Genomic DNA, 20,813 nt, shown 5'->3' with positions numbered 1-20,813 from the left:
AGAATACTGCATTCATTTCTGGTATCTGCCTTTCAAAAAGGATGTTGAAATTGAAGAGGGTTCAGAAAAGAGTCACTAAATGATTTGAGGGCTGGAGAAAATGCCTTATAGTAATCCCTTAAATAGTTCAATCTGTTTAGTTTATCAAAAAGAAGATTGAGATGTGACTTGATTACAGTCTGTAAGTATCAGAGGGGTAGCCGTGTTAGTCTGGATCTGTAAAAGCAGCAAAGAGTCCTGTGCATCCGACGAAGTGGGTATTCACGCACGAAAGCTCATGCTCCAAAACGTCTGTTAGTCTATAAGGTGCCACAGGACTCTTTGCTGCTTTTACAGTGTGTAAGTACATTCAGAGGGAGAAAATACCAGGTACTAAAGGGCTCTTTAATCTAGATGAGAAAGGCATAATAAGAACCAATGAAGCTGGAAACCGAAGCCAGACCAATTCAAATTAGAAATAAGGCACACGTTTTTAACAATGAAGGTGATTAACCCTTGGAACAAGCTACCAAGGGAAGGAAGTGATGAACTCTGTCATAAGAACAGCCATACTGGGTCAGACCAATGTTCTGTCTAGCCCAGTATCCTGTCTCCAACAGTGACCCATACCAGAAATTCAGGGTGAGTGTACAGAACAGGGCCATTGGAGAATACAGAAGACAACCTGGTCTTCCCTTCCTTGCGTCTGACAATCAGAGGTTTAGGGTCACCCTGAGCATGGGATTGCATCCTTGATGATCTTGGCTAATAATCTTTGACAGCCCTATGCTCCATGAACTTACCAAGTTCTTTTTTAACCCAATTATACTTCTGGCTATCACAGCACCCCATGACAAGGAGTTCCACGGGTTAATTGTGTGTTGTGTGAAGTAGTACTTCCTCTTGATTGTATTAAACCTGCTGCCTATTAATTTCGTTGGGTGACCCCTGGATTTGTGAAAAGATAAATAACATTTTTTCTACACCATTAATGATTTTATAGACCTATATCATATTCTCCCTGAGTCTTCTCTTTACTAAGCTGAACAGCTGTAATCCTTTTAGTCTCTCCTCATTTGGAAGCTATTCTGTAACCTTGATCATCTTTGTTTCTCTTCCGTGAACCCTTTCCAAGTTCTACTGTATGCTTTTTGAAATGGGGCAATCAGAACTGGACACTGTATTCAAGGTGTGGGCTCACCATGGATTTATATAATGGCATTATGGTAGTTCAGTCTTATTTTCCATCCCTTTTCTAATATTTCTTAATATCTTCAAGTCAAGATAGAATGCCTTTCTGAAAGATAGATGCTTTAATCAAGCCCAATGTATTGGGCTTAATATGAGGTAACGGGGTAAAATTGAATGGCTTCTGGTATGCAAGAGGTCAGCCTAGAGATGTAATAGTCCCGTCTTGCTTTAAAATCTATGAATCTCTGAAAATACAGGGAGAAAAAAGGGGGAGGGGAAAATGGAAAATGCCATTTGTGCCGACTAAGTCAAAAGCCTTTGTAAGATTTATGAAGGCCATGTAGAGAGATTTTCCTTGTTCTTGACACTTTTCTTTTCGTTGCCGTAGTGCAAAGTCCATGTCAATAGTTGAACTACTATCTCAGAAGCCCCACTGACTCCCTGGTTACACATGTTTGGCAAGAACTTGCAGTCTTTTGAGAATGACCCGTGCAAATGCCTTGCCAACAACTTTAAGAAGAGAGATTCATTAGTCACTTCAGTCTTCTTTGTTTTTATGCAGTGTTATGATGATGGCATCTGTCATGTCTTGTGGTACTCCTCCTTTCCTGCAGCAGGAAAGCAGGACATTGTGCAGATGTTTAAGCGCAACCTATCCTTCTTGCTTCAGTACTTTAGCTGGAATTCCATCTTTTCCTGTGGCCTTTCCTGGTGCTAGGAGACAATTTCCTTTTCAAGTTTGTTTATAGATGGTTCTGTATTAAGTTCTTTGATAGTCTGTGTGACAGTCAGGTACCCAGAACTGAGAGTCACCTTGTTACCCCCGACCTCCAGTGAGAGGGAGTCTTGCTTGTGGTAGCAGAGCTCCCTGACACCGCCAACCTGTCAGCGACTCCAGCACTCTCCTCTTGGCTATGCCAGCGCTATCTTTGCCTTGCAGGTTAACAAGAGATGCACCTGAGACCCCTTGAAGCATTCTCCTGTGATATCCAGACCCTGACACACTCAAAAATCCCAGAGTCTCTGCTCCCAGAGGAGTAGTGTACCCCAGTTTATTTGTTTTACCTTGAATCATCACTCCTGTATAACATACAGCACTTGTGAGCACTTTTATTAAAACAAAAGAAAGTTTATTTAAGAGAGCTTCCACTAGAAACAAGAGAGAGATATGTGAACTTTACAGTATGAAGCAAAACCATAAAATGTGTACTAGGACCTACATTTCTTAGTATTACCTTTCCAATCTAATAAAGTAGGTTTTTCCCCCCGAGTTCAGTTCCCAGGAACCAGAATCCAGTCTTTTATGAAACACCCGTGTCCTCGGTGAATAGATGGAGTGTCTTTCCCTAACCTGTGAATCAGTCTTTTGTCTTTATTTCCAGACAGGGCACTCCGCTGTCTGTACAATGTTCCTTTTTACCTGCAAGTGGCTTTGATGTTTTTACTTTATCTTTGATGGTTTTCCATTGACCTTTCTGTGTTGTTTGCAACAGTGGACAATTGAACAGTGCATTACATAATTGGCTAGCAAGAGAGGGGTGACAATTGCATTTTCAAGTTTGTTTATAGATGGTTATACATTAAACTCTTCAATAGTGTGTGTGACAGTCCCCAGTTACCCATCGAGATCTATGATTCCCTGGAAACTAACTTTTAATCCAAGACTATAAGGCATAGTTTTCAGTATAGTTATATTATTCTTTAAATCTTCTTTCATATGGAAATAGCAACATTTACAAGTTAATAGGTTGAAATCCAGTTGAGAGCTCTATCTCCTGGAAATGAAAAGATGGGCCGCTTGGTTCACAATGTATTGGATGGTTTGGAGGTCTCAGTGTTCACATTGTGGTGAATCCTTGATTCTCCATTTGTGCATTATGTGTACTCCTCTTCCATGTAACGTCCTAACATGGTTGATGGTTGTCCACTGTCTTCAGCAGAGCAAGGAACCTGGCAGTTCATTGGTAGGGTCATCTATGAGGTGCTTGTTGTTTACATCAGAGCCTGCCCATTGCACCTACCAGGTGTCTTCTGGGTTGAAATTGGATGACAGAAGAGCGTCTCTAGCTATCCAGAATGGTTGGCAGGACTTAAGGCAAGTGTGAGGCGAGTGAATGAGGTTGTCATGGAGTGTGAGCTCCTGGTTAGCGATCGGTTTCTTGTACTCACACAACATAGTCCTCTCTCACTGGATGGTTGGGGGAAGGATGCTCGCAAGGAGTGATGGTGGCAACCTTCACATGGTCGTCTATGTTCAGTATACTTTTATCTGTGTACATGAACTATTGCCACTGCTTTGGAGACTGAAAGATCATTCATTGACCTCTAGGTCAAAATTCCTTAAATATTACTCATACACACACCTCACAATAATTGTGTATTGATTACTTACAAGAATGCGGTAGGGACCTGGCATGCTGCCTTCACAAATAAATACCATAAAATTGTGTTAAGTATAATGAATTTGTCAGGTCTGACAGGAGTTGCTTGTAAAGAACAGTGAACCCTTTCTCTGTTGGCACCCATGAGCCCCTATATCACAATCCGGAACTTTGGGATCATGTTTTAGTACTGCTTCAGAAACAGTGGTTTCACATTAATAGCGTTCATGACAACATTCCTCCCAGCATTGCATCTGTTTCTGTCAATTGTGATGTCTCCATTTAGAGATTTGAGTGGGACAGTCTTCTCAGTTGAAGGACTGGTTGCTTTCTTGATTCTATTATACATACCTCTTAGATTTCCATTCTGAAAGAACATTTGTATTTTCTTGCATAGATAGAGCCAGTATGATTGAGCACATTGAATAAATATTAGTAATCATTTGAAGCAAAAGTGCTGTCATGAACACATCCAAAAGCTTTTTTTATGTGCACTTTGGTGACAAATAAATATTTGCATAGTGATCAATGTGCAAACAAACTGTAGGCTAAAATTTCTTCGCACAAACTATTTGTTGAACAATTGTGAATAATGAATACATTTGTAAAAATTGTGGCATGTTTGTGGATAATTCAGAAACAGAAAAAAGAATTAAACTCATATTACATTCATAGTGAATAATTTGTCCAGTTATATACTTCAGCCAAATATTACTTTGTCTCTCTTACTTTGGTCTTGGTGACTTAAAGGCTAATTCAATTAACAATTCACTGAGCAGTTCATCTGTCAATCAGGTTTTTACATCTTGTCCAAACACCAGCCCCTTCACCAAGGTTTAACTGCAAATAGCTGACCCAGTGTTGACTGGTGGAGACTGACCAGTCAGGCATGGTCAGCATTATGTCAGCTGATTCGGCTCTTGACAATTATGTTGGAACAATTTAAACACAATAAAATTTCCTGGGAAAGTGCTATGTAAAGTAAATGCTATGGAGACTAGATGAAAATCAAAAGGTGGAAAGCTAAGCAATTTAGGAAGGGAAGGTATTTTTTTTTAATAAGACTGTTTCAGAGTCTTTGCTTTTTGTTTATTGTTAACATCTATGTAGTTAAAATGACTAATGTGAATGCTTTAGAGAAGTTGTGTTTGTTAAAGGTTCAACTCCATCCTTCTGTTACCAAGCAAGAGCTCACAATAAGCATCCTTGAGAGCTGAGAACCACCACTTCAAGGGAAAGCAGACTTGACGTTCTTGATTATTATAAGGTTTTAAAAAAAATCTTTGCAGGGGTGGGGATGAGAGAAGTGTAAGTGTGTGTGTGTGTGTGTGTGTGTGTGTGTGTGTGTGTGTGAGAGAGGAGGGAACTTTCATCATAAAAACTAGGAAAAAAGGGTCCAGAACAATTTACAAAACATTTTGCAGTCCATCCTGAAATACTGTCCCATAAAATGTGGCCTAGAATCCTTGTGCTTATATTTCTTGTGCAAGTGATCTCTTTTTAAAAAGGTGCATTAATATTTAAATTTCAAATATTAGAACATCCTGTTGCTTAACTTTTAAGAAGTCTGATTGTAGTGAAATTCTGATTCAGTGACTGAAAGTTGATCTGGGGTGCCAAAAAGTTGCTGGTAGAGATCCAAAATGACCTGGCAGTTTACAAGACACAGTGATTAAATTTCATTTATCTAACCGCTTGAGCTGATACAAATAACTCTGAGGTTGTATCATTTTGGATTTCTTCAAGATTATTTGTAATAAGTAAATTGTCAATTGTTTTGTTTTGTAAATTTGTGCTGGCCTTTAGTGACTTGTGTTTATGTACCTTTGCCTAAAGAACTTCTTACACAACTAATTTATGCCATAAACCGGAATTTAAGGATCAGCCTAAAAAGCTGTGGTAAATAGTGTCAAGCAGGAGACCTGGATTCAGCTGGTAATGAGATTCTGCTTCTCAAGTTGACTGAGAGTGTTGGAGCCAGAAGCTCAACTCCCAAGTTGGATGTAGCAGTGTGCCACTGTGTGTGCAGCCTTTTTTGTCTGAGGTGTGGGGAAGCATTCACTAGAACTCGGAATTTCTTTCTTTAGCCAGAAATACTAAGTCTAGTGACTGGCACTTGCAATTGGGGGGAACATCATTACTATTTTCATGGTGTAGGCTGAAGCATCCAAGCAAGGTTGAATTCTGTGGCTAAAAATGTCTTTTACTGAATACCTCTGAGGTAAAAATTGGGACCTCCTATCACGCAAATCTGAGATCCTGTCTTGGTCATATGGGACTGATGGAGTGTTACACAAGGTATGGGTGTGAAGAGCTCTATTCTGAACGGGACACAGAATCATTGGAGTGAGCTTACAGTGTCTGTGTGCTGCTGTTGAAATGAAGAATAACATAGTTGTTCCCCTAGTGTAAAATAAAATTTCAGCTTTTTAAATATTTTCTTCATCTTCAAACATGGTGCACAGCACACTAGTTACTGCACCTTTAGCCAATCCTTGTTCATTCATGATTCAGCTGATTGTTTACTTTGGGTCTCTGAACATTATTGGCTAGGCCCTGTTTCTGGATTGCTTTCCCATCCATTAATACTGACCCTAAAAAAGGATCAAAATCCTGTGCTCCAATAATTTGCTGTTATTTCATAGATTCATTGATTCTAGGACTGGAAGGGACCTCGAGAGGTCATCGAGTCCAGTCCCCTGCCCTCATGGCAGGACCAAATACTGTCTAGACCATCTCTGATAGACATTTATCTAACCTACTCTTAAATATCTCCAGAGATACAGATTCCATAACCTCCCTAGGCAATTTATTCCAGTGTTTAACCACCCTGACAGTTAGGAACTTTTTCCTAATGTCCAACCTAAACCTCCCTTGATGCAGTTTAAGCCCATTGCTTCTTGTCCTATCCTTAGAGACTAAGGTGAACAAGTTTTTTCTCCCTCCTCCTTCAATCTGTGCTTGTGCTGTTTCTTTCTACTACAACTCTGACAACCATTTTTCCTGTTGCTTGCGGAATCGAGTTCTTGTCTTTTCACTCTCTTGAAAGATTATGGTTGCTGCTTATTTTCCACTTGCAATTCCCACTGAATCCTAAAACTATTTAATTTGTTGGTAGTTGTCCCACATATTTCCATCTCTGTTCCTGGCAGGAACAGCTTGGGTGTTTATCACCTTAACTAAATTCTCCTGTATTAATGGGTTCCAATGTTCCATGTTGTTTGTTTAGTGTAACGAATAAGTGTGTTGATGTCTAAATATTTGTTTTCTTCAGCTTTTTGACAGTCTTTAAGAATTAGGCATCTTGCATGCTAATATAATTTCAGTGCTGTTTATTTCAGTTTGCAGATCTTGAAGATAATGGTTTTAAGATACCATGGTTGGGGTGCTCTGGAAATGTACAACAAACTGTTTTTCTTATTTATATCTGCTTCAGTTACTTTCATTAATAATGCTTAGCCATTACATAGTAGCTTTGAAAAAAGTGACCAACGTTAACTAATTCTCACCACATCCACTGGAGGGAGGGCAGTATTATGACCAAGTTTACAGATGGGAAAACTGAGACACAAAGGTTAAGTGGCCTGCCTAAAGCCACAGATATGTGTTATCAGAGCTAGGATTAGAACTCAGGTGTTCCTGTGCTCTGGCTATTAGAACATGCCTCTCTTTATATAACAATGTACATTAATACTTCAAACTGAAATTGAATTGTGAGTGGTGGGGAAGGATAATTTAATATGTGTAAAAATAAATAAAACTAGGAAGTGTGCCTGTTGCCATCCATATCATGTTGCTTGTCTGATACATACCTTTCCCGCCCCCACCTTTAGTCTGGCTTTGTCTTTTTAGAATATATATTCTCTTCAGCGCAAAGACTGGATCTTCTACTTGGTGTTTGGAAGCCAATCTTTGGTACCACATTTTGGGCACTACAGCAATCTAACTAATAGCTATTATCCAGGGATAATGTATTCTGTAGCAGAAGATGGCTGGTTGTCTAGTATCCAGTAGTTGCCAAAAGCCAGTTGTTTCCAGCATCTCTGGCATGAAGCTTACAAATTCAATCATCTAGCACAGAGGTTGGCAACCTTTCAGAAGTGGTATGCCGAGTCTTCATTTATTCACTCTAATTTAAGGTTTCGCATGCCAGTAATACATTTTAACGTTTTTAAAAGATCTTTCTATAAGTCTATAATATGTAACAAAACTGTTGTATGTAAAGTAAATAAGGTTTTAAAAATGTTTAAGAAGTTTCATTTAAAATTAAATTAAAATGCAGAGACCTCCCGACCAGGGCCAGGACCTGAAAATCAGTTTGTGGGCCGCCTTTGGCACGCGTGCCATAGGTTGCCTACCCCTGATCTAGCATTTGTTAGGCAAGTAGCGAACTGTGACTTTTGCCTTTCTGCCCAGCTCTGTTGATCCAGACACACTGGTGAAATGAGAACAGACACATAGACGCATTTAAGCAGTAGGCTGCAACTTTTATTAACTTAAACATAGGGCAAGGGTACTATCCGTCCATCACCCATACTTTCATGCACTAGGCATTTAGGTGGTTTCCATGTGGGGGTTATAAGGCTCCAGCTATATAACCCATAACTCAAGGTAGGCACTCCTCACTCTACACCCAGGACTCACTCCACATGGACATTGTGAGGGGGACAGAGGGTGCAGAAAGGTGGTGAGCTCAGTCTGCAAGGGCCGCAAGGTCTGAACTCTTCTTCCCAATACCCCCATATCCTGTCTGTCTATCTTGTCCACCTACTATGGCTTGTCCAGCATTGAGATATTAAGCTCTCTGAGGTAGATACTGTTTTCTATTGCTTGTCTTTATGGTGCCCTGATCTTTGATTGAGATTTATAGGCATTATCATAATATAAATACAGTAGACCATCAGAGTTATGAACACCAGTATTATGACTGACCGGTCAACCACACACCTTGTGTGGCACCAGACTTACGCAATCAGGCAGCAGCAGAGATTAAAAATACATTTTTAAAAGCGAATACAGTACAGTGCTGTGTTACACATAAACTACTCAAAAATAAAGAGAAAGTTTTAAAAAAAATTTTTTTTGACAAGGTAGGAACTGTTTCTGTGCTTGTTTTCATTTAAATTGAGATGTTAAAAGCAGCATTTTCTTCTGCATAGTACAGTTTCAAAGCTGTATTAAGTCAATGTTCAGTTGTAAACTTTTGAAAGAGCAAACATAACATTTTGTTCAGAGTTCTTTTCATGCCTTTGCTGTGTCTGCTGTACAAATCATCTGGGTAGGAAACTTTTTTGTATTTATTGTTCAGCAGTTTATCTGTTATGTCTCTGAGGTGTCTTTCTGTATGCAGTTGTAATTGCCTACTACTTTAAAAGAGCATGTACTTAGTAATTGGTCATCTTTGAAAGATGTAGCCCCTATTAGGTGTGTTCATTATGAAGATTTGAGTTAGAGAATATAAATTTCCTTACCACTATTTGTAGCTAATCTTCTCTGAGGTTAGTGCTTTTTTTAATCTTTGTTTTAGAAGTACAAGAGAAAGATGGAGATAGGAAGACAGAGTCATCATCACTACTCTCTGACAATACAAGACCAAGATTCTGGTGTTTTTGTGTTCTTTCATCTTGCTTTTAATTTAACATTTCTGGTTTACACTGATAAGCACTTCTAGGCAGTCTGTCTCTTAACAGTAGTTCTTGATAGCTTGTTCTTCCTTACATCCATATGGTAAACTTTGTATTCGTTCACTCTGAGACAACATTTTTGTTCAGGTTGTTTTCCATATATTGTTTTATGGAAAAGCGAATGCCTTGATTTCATATTCCGATGTCTAGCCCATTCTCCATCAGTCCCACAAATATGTAAAAGAGTAATATAATCAGCTCTAAAATAAATTATAAATATTTCAAGTTTTCTTTGTTTAGCAATTAGAAAATGTCACCAGTTAAATGTTTTGACAATTTATTTTTCACAAATTTTGTTTCAGTGTATTGAAATAGTAGTACCATATATTTGAACAGTAAAGTAATGCTTATTAAGGGAATTCTGGTAAAAAAAAAAAAAAGCTTCTATTAGCTTTAGTCGAATGCAGATATGTAAGAATGGTCATGCTGGGTCAGACCAATGGTCCATCTAGACCAGAGCAAATGAACAGAACAGGGAAATTGAGTGATCCATCCCTTGTTGTCTAGTCTCAGCTTTTGTCAGTCAGAAGTTTAGGGACAGCCAGAGCATGGAGTTGCGTCCCTGACCATCTTGGCTAGTAGCCATTGATGGACCTGTCCTCCATGAACTTACCTAATTCTTTTTTGAACCCAGTTATACGTTTGGCCTTTGTAACATTCCGGTGGCTGGATATTTATGGTAGAGTACCTGCGGTCTATCACAAAGGTCTGTTACAGCAGGTCATATAGATTTTACTGTAGCTGAAGTTAAAATAATTATGTAGTCTAAATGAAACAAACATTTGAAGTTCAATACAAATCACAAACATGCAATTTTAAATACATAAATTCAAAACTAAGAGGTACATTTAACACAATTTGTTGTCAGCAGCAATATGATTCAACAATAATGTTTGCACTTGTATATTGCCCTCCATTCTTCTAATCACTCTATAGACATTAATTTAGCTTAACCACACACTTGTGAATTTGATGTGTAGAAGTATCCTTCAGAGGTAATCCTAGATACATGCATCCAGTACGGTCATACATGGGAGCCCTTGCTCATGATGGGTCAAAACACTGAGCAGCAGTAAAGTAAGAGTCCCTTTTAAAAAACAAAACATATAAACAAAAACAAGGAGAACATGGAAGAAAGGGGAGCAGCAGGAGCATCGTAACAAAAATAGGATAGGATGGAAGGGGTGAGCAAAAGGCGTCTCCTGTGGGGGAAGTGGAACAGAAGAAACTGATAATCTTGTTGCTGTTCTTGCATTGCCTATAAAAGTAAGATATAATACTATCCATTCCCATTTTGGAATAAGTAACTGAGGCACAGTGATTTGCTCAGGGACACACAGAAGTCTGGCAGAGCCAGGATCAGGATCAGTTCTCCTGATTCTCAGTTATTTGTCTTTGCCAGAAGAAAAGCCTTCCTCATGTAATGGCACATATCCTCCCTTGATTCCTGAGCTATACCGTGTCCTTGATCACCAAAGAATATATCGTTAGGACCAATAACTTCACACATGACTCATGCTAAATAAATAGATTATCAAACAATATTAAACCAATATGTTTTGTAAAATAAACAGTTTGCTATCTAAACATTCTGTCTAAACATATTAAGACATTTTTTCCTTAAAGTTAAAAGGACTCTGGCCCCATCAAAGTTAGTGGCGAAACATCTCTTGATTCTAGTGAGGCCAAGATTTCACTCAAAGTGGTAACTGAGATATGCTAGATTCAGATTCATGAACATACAAAATATTGTCTGTATCGGAACATTTTTGATATTCCAAACAGCTTTTAACAGATCGAAGTAATGAGCTGAGGTACATTAAACTGCATTGCCAGTCAGCAGTGGAAGAATACAATCTCACGGTAGAATCATAAAAATATTTTAATCTATATTCCTGTAAAAGTGTTCCATGTGCATCTAATATCATGTGCAATTGCTCTCTCATATTTTTTCCTCTTTACATCTAAATCCGTGTTTAACTTTTAATTTTCCTTTCAACAGGTAGAGAGAATTGTTGACAAGAGGAAAAACAAGAAGGGAAAAATAGAATATTTGGTGCGATGGAAAGGATATGAGAGTGAAGATGACACCTGGGAACCTGAACAGCATCTTGTAAATTGTGAGGAATATATACATGAATTTAATAGGCGTCACAATGAAAAGCAAAAAGAAAGCACATTAACCAGGACAAACAGGACCTCTCCAAATAATGCCAGAAAACAAATTTCTAGATCTACCAATAGCTCTTTTTCAAAGACGCCACCTAAATCTTTAGTGATTGGCAAAGACCAGGAGTCAAAAAATAATCAATTGTTTACTGCCACCCAGAAGTTCCGGAAAAACAATTCACCATCTCTTTCTGGCAGGAAAAATATGGACCTTGCAAAATCAGGTATTAAAATCCTTGTTCCCAAAAGTCCTATTAAAAGCAGGACAGCAGTTGATGACTTTCAAAATGAAAGCCCTGATAAATTGGACCACATAGAACAGGATCAAGAAGACTCTGTAGCACCAGAAGTGGCAGCAGAAAAACCGATGGGAGCTTTATTAGGACCTGGTGCAGAGCGTGCTAGGATGGGGAGCCGGCCAAGAATACATCCATTAGTGCCACAGCTACCAGTGCCAGTAACAGCCACAATTGCATCAGCATTAACAATAAATGGAAAAGGTAAGTGTATACGTTTGACATTTTTATGTAGATTAGCCTTTTGACTGGACTCTTTTGTTATTTGTCATATGCAAACAGTTACTTGTTCAGCTGACCTGTTTGAGCAGTATATTGATTGATTGAGAGAATAACTGCTGTACTAAACCAAATCTGGAGAATTTCACAATTGCTTTATTTTAAAATAACTGTGACTGCAGATGCCTTTGAGAGGTTTGCCAGCTTTTGCGTTCTTCACTAAATTCCATTGGCATTTGTGTTTTAAAAATCAACATAAGATACATCTGTGTTTGACTTGACATCAGTGTACCGTTCCCAAAGATTACATCATTGCTTTAAATTTCTCTAAATAGGTGAGACTCAAATTTGTCATGAATGCTAGGAATATAAATGATGGAAATAGTCACGTAATTTTTAGTAGGGGTTCTTTACAGTGGTTCTCTCTTTTGGTTTACATATCTTTTTGCCTAACTGTTGATTGGAATAAAGCCATCAGAATTATATGGTTTAAATAATAATGTTCTTATGGTTGGTTTCTGTGCAAATTTGAGCCAATTGGGCAGATATATGCACTTTCTTTCTGAACTGAATTCTGTCTTGCATTTTGATTAAATTTAGCAGTGTTTGGCTGTATATAATTCACTTTACATTGAAAGTTAAGATTTAAAGACCAAATTTACTAATATCTCAATGACCTACTATGAATTTATTCAAGTGGCTTTACAAAACTTGTAACACCATAAAAGGACAAACTGCTTTTTAATAATTGAAACCGGTTTAAAAACTTCATGTTCACCCCTTTGATTTCCCAAGTCTTTATTCTTTCAAGGGGAAGAATAACTGTAAACGTATTTAGACTGTTCTGTACAATTATAAATATTCTTGTGAGTGCACTTTTAGGGCTACATTTTCAAAAGTGTAAAATTGCATCTACAAATGTGATGCAGAGGCCAAAATCTGCAGATGTACTATTGAGGCTGAAGGGGTGACAAAAATGTTTTGGAAACTAAGAATTGGCCCTTGCAAACATAGCAGCTACCAGGGGCACCAGCATGCCAAGCGCGTGCTTGGGGCGGCATGCCGTGGAGGGCGCTCTGCCGGTCGCCGGGAGGGCGGCAGGCGGCTCCGGTGGACCAGTGGACCCTCCGCAGGCATGTCTGCAGGAGGTCCACCGGAGCCGCGGGACCGGTGAGCGGCAGAGCGCCCCCCGTGGCGTGCCACCGTGCTTGGGGCGGCAAAATGGCTAGAGCCGCCCCTGGCAGCTACATGCACAACTGATGGACACAAAAGAGATTGTTCTGAGGACTTCACTTCTGCCTGTAGCTCATACACATTGTTGCTCCTCTTCAGATTTTCTGAAAACCCAGACACAATAGGAGAGTTTGGAAAGCGGTGGGCAATGAGGAACTCATTCTAGGAGCTGTGGTGTCAGGTCACAAATCAATCCACTGTGCTTCAGATGAACAAGGGAATCATTTTAATGCACATATTGGTGGCAGGACTATCTCTTGCTGTGCATGGGGTGAATGTGCAATGTGAATCTCAAAGGACACAAACAGAAGCTGTAGATAAACATAAGAGACTGCAGTGTATGAAACTTAGTCAATAAGTCACTGGTGTAGATGAACTAGAGGTGTGTGCACTTGCAGTGGTTTTGTGATAACTGATATGGTGAGAAAGTGTTGTATGGATGCCCACTGTGAACTGACAAATGTACTCTCTCTTCAGTGTAGTTGCCTCCTAGCATCCAGAGAAAGAAACGGAGGAAACAAAGAAACTTGTCAGGCAAATAACTGGCCACAAATGACAAAACCATTTCCAACATCCAGTCCCTTTACACTACTGGCATTGGCAATATAGGGGACAGTACAGTGCCTCCAGTGAAAGTGGAGAGAGGAGAATTGCGTGGAGTCTCACATGACTAGAAATGAAGGATGCTTCAGTCATGTAGAGGATAAGTGGTATTGTGTCAGGTGCATATACCTGTATATTTGCTAAGGTGTTACTGTTTCTCTCAACTGCTGTCATGCATTTAAGAAGATGTAGATACGCTGGCCAGGTAGTCAACATACTGTCATGTCAACAAAACATCTTCTCAGGAATGTCTTCAAAAGCCTGCCTATTAACACTTATGATTGTGGCACTGTGTAAATGTTTTGGCTCTCCTCTATTTCTTCATAGATGCAGATACAATAGGACAAAAAGGAAGCGGGGAGGGGAATGTGGTCAGGAGGACTTAAACCATGCGATATTTTAAAACAAACTTATTATTAGAGCTGGTTGGGAATTTTTCCACAAAGCGTTTTTTGTTGGAAAATGCCAGATCATTGAAAGTGAAACTGTGGGAAATGGTCGATTTTTAACAAATATCTGGTTTCAAAAAGTTTTTGGAAAAAAGTTTCAAATTTGTCAGAATGGGACGTTTTGACATTTTTCAAAACAAAACATTCAATTTTTTCAGTTCAAAACTACTTTTAATAGTAAAACATTAAATCACTAGGCTGAAATAAAAATTAAATACTTCCAAATTATGGACACAAAAGGTTTCGATTGACTCGTACCAAAATAATTTTCAGATTGTCAGTTCATGAAAATCTTCAAGATTTTGACCTTTTGGGATGGGAAAACCATCTACCCATCCAGCTCTACTTATCTAATGTACATTGAGAGCACATGCCTTGAAACAATGCATGTGCAGAGGAAACCCAGGGCCTAGATCATTATTATTAATAATTTTATTTAGTTGCATTACTGTAGCAGCTAGGATCACTAGTCATGGACCAGGGCCCCATTGTGCTAGGCACTGTACAAACACAGAACGAAAGATGGTCCCTACGCCAGAGAGCTTACAGTCTAAGAATATGGCAAGAGACAACAGATGGATACAGACAGGTGGGGGAGTGTGAGGAAAGAATGAGACAATATTGCTCAGCATGATAGGCAGTGGTCTCAGAACATAGCTGTTACCAAGTTTTTTGTAGACATCATGGACAAAGGAGAGAGGGATGTGAAGGGGGATAATGAGGTACCTTTGTGACTGTTTATGGGCAGTTCCTCCCAAGCATGAGGGATAGCATGCGAGGAAGCACGATAATGCTTATTTGAAAATTTAATAAGTGCCCAATGGAGGCTGGCATCGTGGGCCCATCCAAGGCAGGAGTCAATATCTCTGTAGCAAGTGAGAGATTATGGGTATGGTGGGGAAAGTCTGTAAAGGGCCTTGAAAGTGAAGACAAATAGCTCCTGTTTGATGTGCAATAAAGAAGAGAGAGCTGGTGGAGGAATGCAAAGAGAGGCGACGTGATCAAAGAGACAAGCTAGCAAAATGATCTTTGCAGCAGCATTCTAAATAGATATGCGTGGGACACGATTGCATTTGTCAAGTTATCACCGTGCCTCAGTGGGTCACAGCTGAGAATACCAGATTTAGGACAAACTGCTGAGAAATGGGGCAGATCCACCCCAAACTGGTGGTGGTTCTTCCGTAAGATATACCAAGCCAGTAACAAAAGTAAACATCTGTCTCGCAACAGTGGTTAACTAGAAGTCAGAAATGCAGTCTCTTTAGGTATCCTAGCCTTTGTTTTACCATCCAGACACTAGACTTAATGATGTGTGGTTGTTGAAAACCAGTTTCATCAAACAAGTTCTTCTAATCTCACGAGATCAGCCACATAGCCAAGTCAATCACGCTGTTGCCAATCCTGCAATCAGAGAGAGCAGGAGCAGAGGAGGAGATGTTGGGGGTTTCCTAGGGCTGGGGATTGGCAAGGAGGACTTTGTTGTGGGAAAGGGGCAAAAGGGTGAAGGAGAGTGAATCAAGAGAGAGAATCAACATAAGAACGGCCATACTGGGTCAGACCAAAGTCCATCTACCCTAGTATCCTGTCTTCTGACAGTGGCCAATGACATGTGCCCCATTTTTTTTTAATTTTTTTTTTGCTATTACTTTTTGAGTCTTTGGTTAACTGTTCTTCAAATTCTTTTTTGGCCTTCCTAATTATATTTTTACACTTCATTTGCCAGAGTTTATGCTCCTTTCTATTTTTAATCTTTTCTATCAAAGCTGTCCCAGCTGTCACTAACGAAAGTGATAAACAATAGAAATTGTGTTCATCTCATGGCATCCCAGTGAGTTTTGTTTATAATATGAACATGTTCACTGATTGTATGTAATGAAAAGAAGCTATTAAGGAGAGTACAAACAGTCTGAAAAGCCTCCTAAAACCCCTTAAATCTGTGATAACCATATCAGACAGAAATGTCTGGGATGTGGGCCTGTTAGTCTATGAGAGGGAGAATCTTCCCGAGGGTCTCATGGACAAACTGCTTCTTCATTGTCTATTGGGGAAAGGAGGCAGCTGTAATGTTTGGCTGTGTGCCTTCATGGTTCCCTCACAGAGTAGAGAGGAAAATGGTACTAAATGATAAAACATATTTATTCAACTCCCACTAGATTTCTGTTTCCTTGCAGCCTTCAGACATGCTGCCTTGGTCTGCTCTCTGCTGTTCCCTAGAGGCATCCAACTTGCCTGTTGAGTAATTGGCATTTGTCCACACACGTGATTACACAATTCCTGTCAATTTCTTTGTTTCCTATGGCTCATATTAACAGTTGGAGTATTTCCAAATGGCAACCATATTCACTATGAAATAAGGTTTTAATGAACGCTGAAATAATTTGGGGATGCAAAAAGAAGTAGCACTTGTGAGGACCTGTTGTCAAAAGTATAATTTAGAGTATATGTGTGTGGCTATATTGCAGCTAGGAGTGAGTCTCCCAGCCCAGGTAGACAGACTTGTGCTAGTGGGGCTTGAGCTGACACACTAAACATAGCAATGTGGATTTTGCAGCTCAGCCTCTCAAGACCACCAGACCCCCCTCAGCTTGATAGCCCAAGCTCCAGCCCAAAGCACAAGGTCACTGGTATTCTTAAAGAACTAGCTTGAGCCCCGCTCGCTCTCAATTGCAGTGTAAACATACATTATTTAGGTTGCAGTTTTCAGTACAGAAAGCAATTTTAGCCTTAATTCTTTTCTACTCATTTAACACTAAGATAAAGAAAATTCTATCAACCCCAGGTCTTGAAGGTGACTCCACACAATTACTGATACAGACCGGCGCCTACACTTCTTCTGCAAGACACCCTTCCGTACAGTTAGAAAAGAGGGAGCCAGAATCATCTTAAACAGTACCAAACCAAAACATTCAAGGGCATAGCTCGAGTGTCAGTTATGGCATACAATAGAACAGGTTGGTTATCAGTGCATATTCCAATTGGTTGTCTGCTACACACAGCTGGATGTGCTGAGCCTAAAGCATGCAGGAATTATACATGGAGTTCACTGCTTCTCACCCTTCCATAAATAAGTGTGTACAGAATGTAAAAGCATCATTTTAACACTATGCACCTCTTTATTGCAAGTGATTGCCTTCCCCATAAAGAAGGCTGAGCATTTTTAAAACAGTGTATGACTCAAATAATTTTAAGTCTGTGGTGTATTCAATATCACTTGTCCCTGAAGTGTCTCACTGTCCTATTTCCACATTGAGTGAAAAAGACAAGGCTTGTGGGGGTTTTGTTGTGATTATTAATGTTAGGTTGTAGCAACACATTAATAAGAAGTGGGAAAGTGGTAGTACGAGGTGTTTAGCAGGATTCACCACCTTTAAGGCTGACAGGGACTGGCTCCCACCAGTTAAGCACCTGCCACCTGGTGCAGATCAGTCCTGGCCTCTGTGACACTGCCTTAATTGACTCCTCACTGGAGTTGGCTCATCCAGAGACGTGATGATCAAGTGGGACTACGTCACTGGCTCCAGTACCTGTGACTGTGGCAGAGAGCTTCAAAATATGAATCATCTCCTGTGATGCCAGCTGCTTGAGCATGAATGCTCTTCCAGTGACCTGACACAGTGCAATACTCAGACAATCATAGGTGCACGGATGTGGCAGGAAACAGTATGAGGACAGGATAAGAAGGTTAGCTTTAATAACGTTCAGACACAGCTGTATTGTGAAGAAACTTGGAAGTCAAAATACTGCATATTAATTTGGGCTTTCTCCACACTAAAACACAATAACGTAATGAAAAATGTGTTACTAGGAAATACTAGGCAGCAGAAAATATTGGCTTAGCAACTCTGAAATATCCCATGTAATATACGGTCTAATGCAAAAACTACTGTTTTGCCACCATTCCACTGACCCTAGTAGTTTGAAATTATTTTTTATTTAATTGCAAAGCAAAAAAATCATCATCCAAAAATCAAAATCTATAAACCTATCTAGAACATGTCAGTTATTTTACACTAGGCAGAAAAAAAAAACTGCAGACAACAGCTCACAATGTGACTATCACAGAATCAAATAGGGCAGCATCAGTTTCCCTTTTCCCAGATTGTTATAAATCTGGGAGATATAAAGAGACTTTTGAGTTTAAAATTATATATATAAAAATCTCTTGTCTTTACAGTGTCTCAGTTTAGTAGGAAATAAGACAGCCATGATAAAGTGCACAGACATAAAACTACCATGAAGAAAAGTAACTTTTCTCCAAGCTTGAGGAACCTTGGCTATATCAGCAAATAAATGTATTCTTTGCTCTTTATACGGAATTACTTTTTTTCCATATACACAATTCATCAATCTCTGCCAATCAATAGATGTGTCATAAGAAACAATAACAATAGAAAGTAAAGACAAGGAAGTAATTTTCAGTGTTACCTAGGCTCAATAATATTCAGAGGCTTTTTATGCACATCAGATGACCAACATTACCTAGTCTTGCAAAGAGAGAGATTTTTCAGATAGGTGATGATGAGCTACAGATTGGCAACATATCATAACGATTTTCCAATATGTTCCAGACTATAATTTCAAGATCCTCTGAGACTAAACTGCCCTTTAAATGTCTGTACAAGACTATGCAGTTGTTTTCAGCTATTTTGTTTTGCCATATTTTCCAAAGTTATTTTCAACCTGATTACACCCTTCTTTGAAAATGCTTACCTGGTACAAATTTTATTTGCACCCGTTACTACAGACGTTAGTGCCTTAATGGTACAATGCCTAGGAAAACAGAGTCCTTATTTCTCTCAATGTGTGCAAAATGTGCTGAATTTTTTAAGTTTGATATTTAGATAACAGCTCCAGACATCTTACAATAACTAAATTTGACATTTTGAGTTATTATTTCAGTGTGGTTCTATTTGTAGTAACACAAGTAATAGAAAACCTCCTCTACCTTAAATGCTTTAAATGACTTGCTAAAAAAAACCTATATTTTGGTTTTCAAAATTAAATATTAGATGCAATATGTTTGAAAATCTGGTAAAGTTGGACTAGAAATAGATATTGTGGTGACATTTTATCTAAGTAATTCAGGCAAAATAGGCAATTATAGATGGTATAGTATATTAGATAAGGGAGTCATTGTTCACCTTCCTCTTTCTTAGAAATGATCATGTAAAATTGAAGCAACATACTTACTTCAGAAATACAAATTGATCCAAATCTTTTATTTTTTTAATATTAATATACGTAACTGATGGGTCCAAAGCAAAATCCCAGATCTGAACATTCATTAACTTTTATGATTCATGAGTATATCTACTACGCACTAGGGTCCTGATCAAAAGACCTTTGAAGTCAATGAAAAGACTCCATTGGCTTTGGAACAGAACTAGATGTGTTCTTTGTGGATATCATTTCATTCTTTCAACAGCCAAGCAATGTGTTCTGTACCTAGTAAACCCTAGAACCTTTTGGTTTATTTCAGCTTCCATTGATGAGAATTCATATAACAATAAAAACAATTTCAATTTTTAATAAATCATATTGTCCGCTTATTGCATATCCACATAAACTGTATACAGTAAGCAGGTACGTACAGATGTACTGTAGATACATTTTCACTAAGAACTGTTCACAAATACAGTGTTTTCTTCATGTTTTTCATATCTTGCCTCCATTATGAGGAGAGTCTGTCAGCCCTACTAGTGTTTTCATATTAGATGTTGAATAGTTCCTCATTTCTGTTCCCTGCTCTTCCACCAGTTTGTCATATAATCTAAGACATGTCATTTAATTTAACTGTCCCTCCATTTACCCAATTATAATAAGATTAAACTTCTTCCCCACCTGTTTGGTGTGTTGTGAGTCTCAATGATATGTAAATCATTTTGAGATACTTAGATGAATATCACTACTTCGGTCTAAAGTGTTTATTGTATTATATTTGGCTAATGAATTTAAAGATTGAAGATTTTATATTTTTATAGTAGTATGGTCTCTTTTTGGATTATAAATTTTTTGAGGGCTGGGACTGTCATTTTCTCTGTTTGTACAGTACAGCGGGGCTCTGACCTGGTTGGCCTCAATATAACAATTTAATATTAAAGTAGTTTAGGCACCTATTTCATCTGCTATGAATTGAATTAAAATCTATTGAGTAAAGTCATCTTGGTTTTGTTTTTACTTTCACCATTTTTGTCAAAAATATAATAGCATGTGCTCTTGTGTACTCTCTGTTGTCTATGTGATAGCACTTAACTAATTCATCTAGAGCTGAATGAGCAAAAGTCCACAATGATACCCAGGTCTTCTTCCTGAGTGGTTGCAGTTCATTTAGAACCCAGCAATGTGTTTGAGTAGTTCAAATTATTCCTTCCAGTGTGCAGTGTATTGCAACATTTAAATCTGCCATCAAGCTTGTCCGTTCACCTGTCTTTGTTAGGTTGCTGAAGTTTTTCAGCTTTTTCTGTTCTTAACCAGAATAAAATGTGGTCCTGAAATGATGCCACCACCATGTTCACATTCACTATTCAGTTAATTAATAAAGTATTAAACAACACGGACAGTCAGCCGCTGTCATGCTGAAAATTAACAGTGTAGAATTAATTTTTAAAT

General features: G+C 38.7%; 1 protein-coding gene across 1 annotated transcript in view; it reads left to right on the top strand.

The window, feature by feature from the left end:
• The window catches only part of CDYL (chromodomain Y like), a 194,400-nt gene that overhangs the window by 68,161 nt on the left and 105,426 nt on the right, over positions 1 to 20,813 (top strand). The window contains exon 2 of the mRNA XM_045007988.1: positions 11,238 to 11,904. Coding sequence (XP_044863923.1) covers positions 11,238 to 11,904 — 667 coding nt within the window. The remainder of the gene's footprint in view (positions 1 to 11,237; positions 11,905 to 20,813) is intronic.

This window comes from Mauremys mutica, chromosome 2, assembly GCF_020497125.1.
Source record: "Mauremys mutica isolate MM-2020 ecotype Southern chromosome 2, ASM2049712v1, whole genome shotgun sequence".
NCBI classification, from domain to species: domain Eukaryota; kingdom Metazoa; phylum Chordata; order Testudines; family Geoemydidae; genus Mauremys; species Mauremys mutica.
The sequence above is the reverse complement of the archived record's forward strand: the minus strand, read 5'-3'. Positions and strand labels throughout refer to the sequence as shown.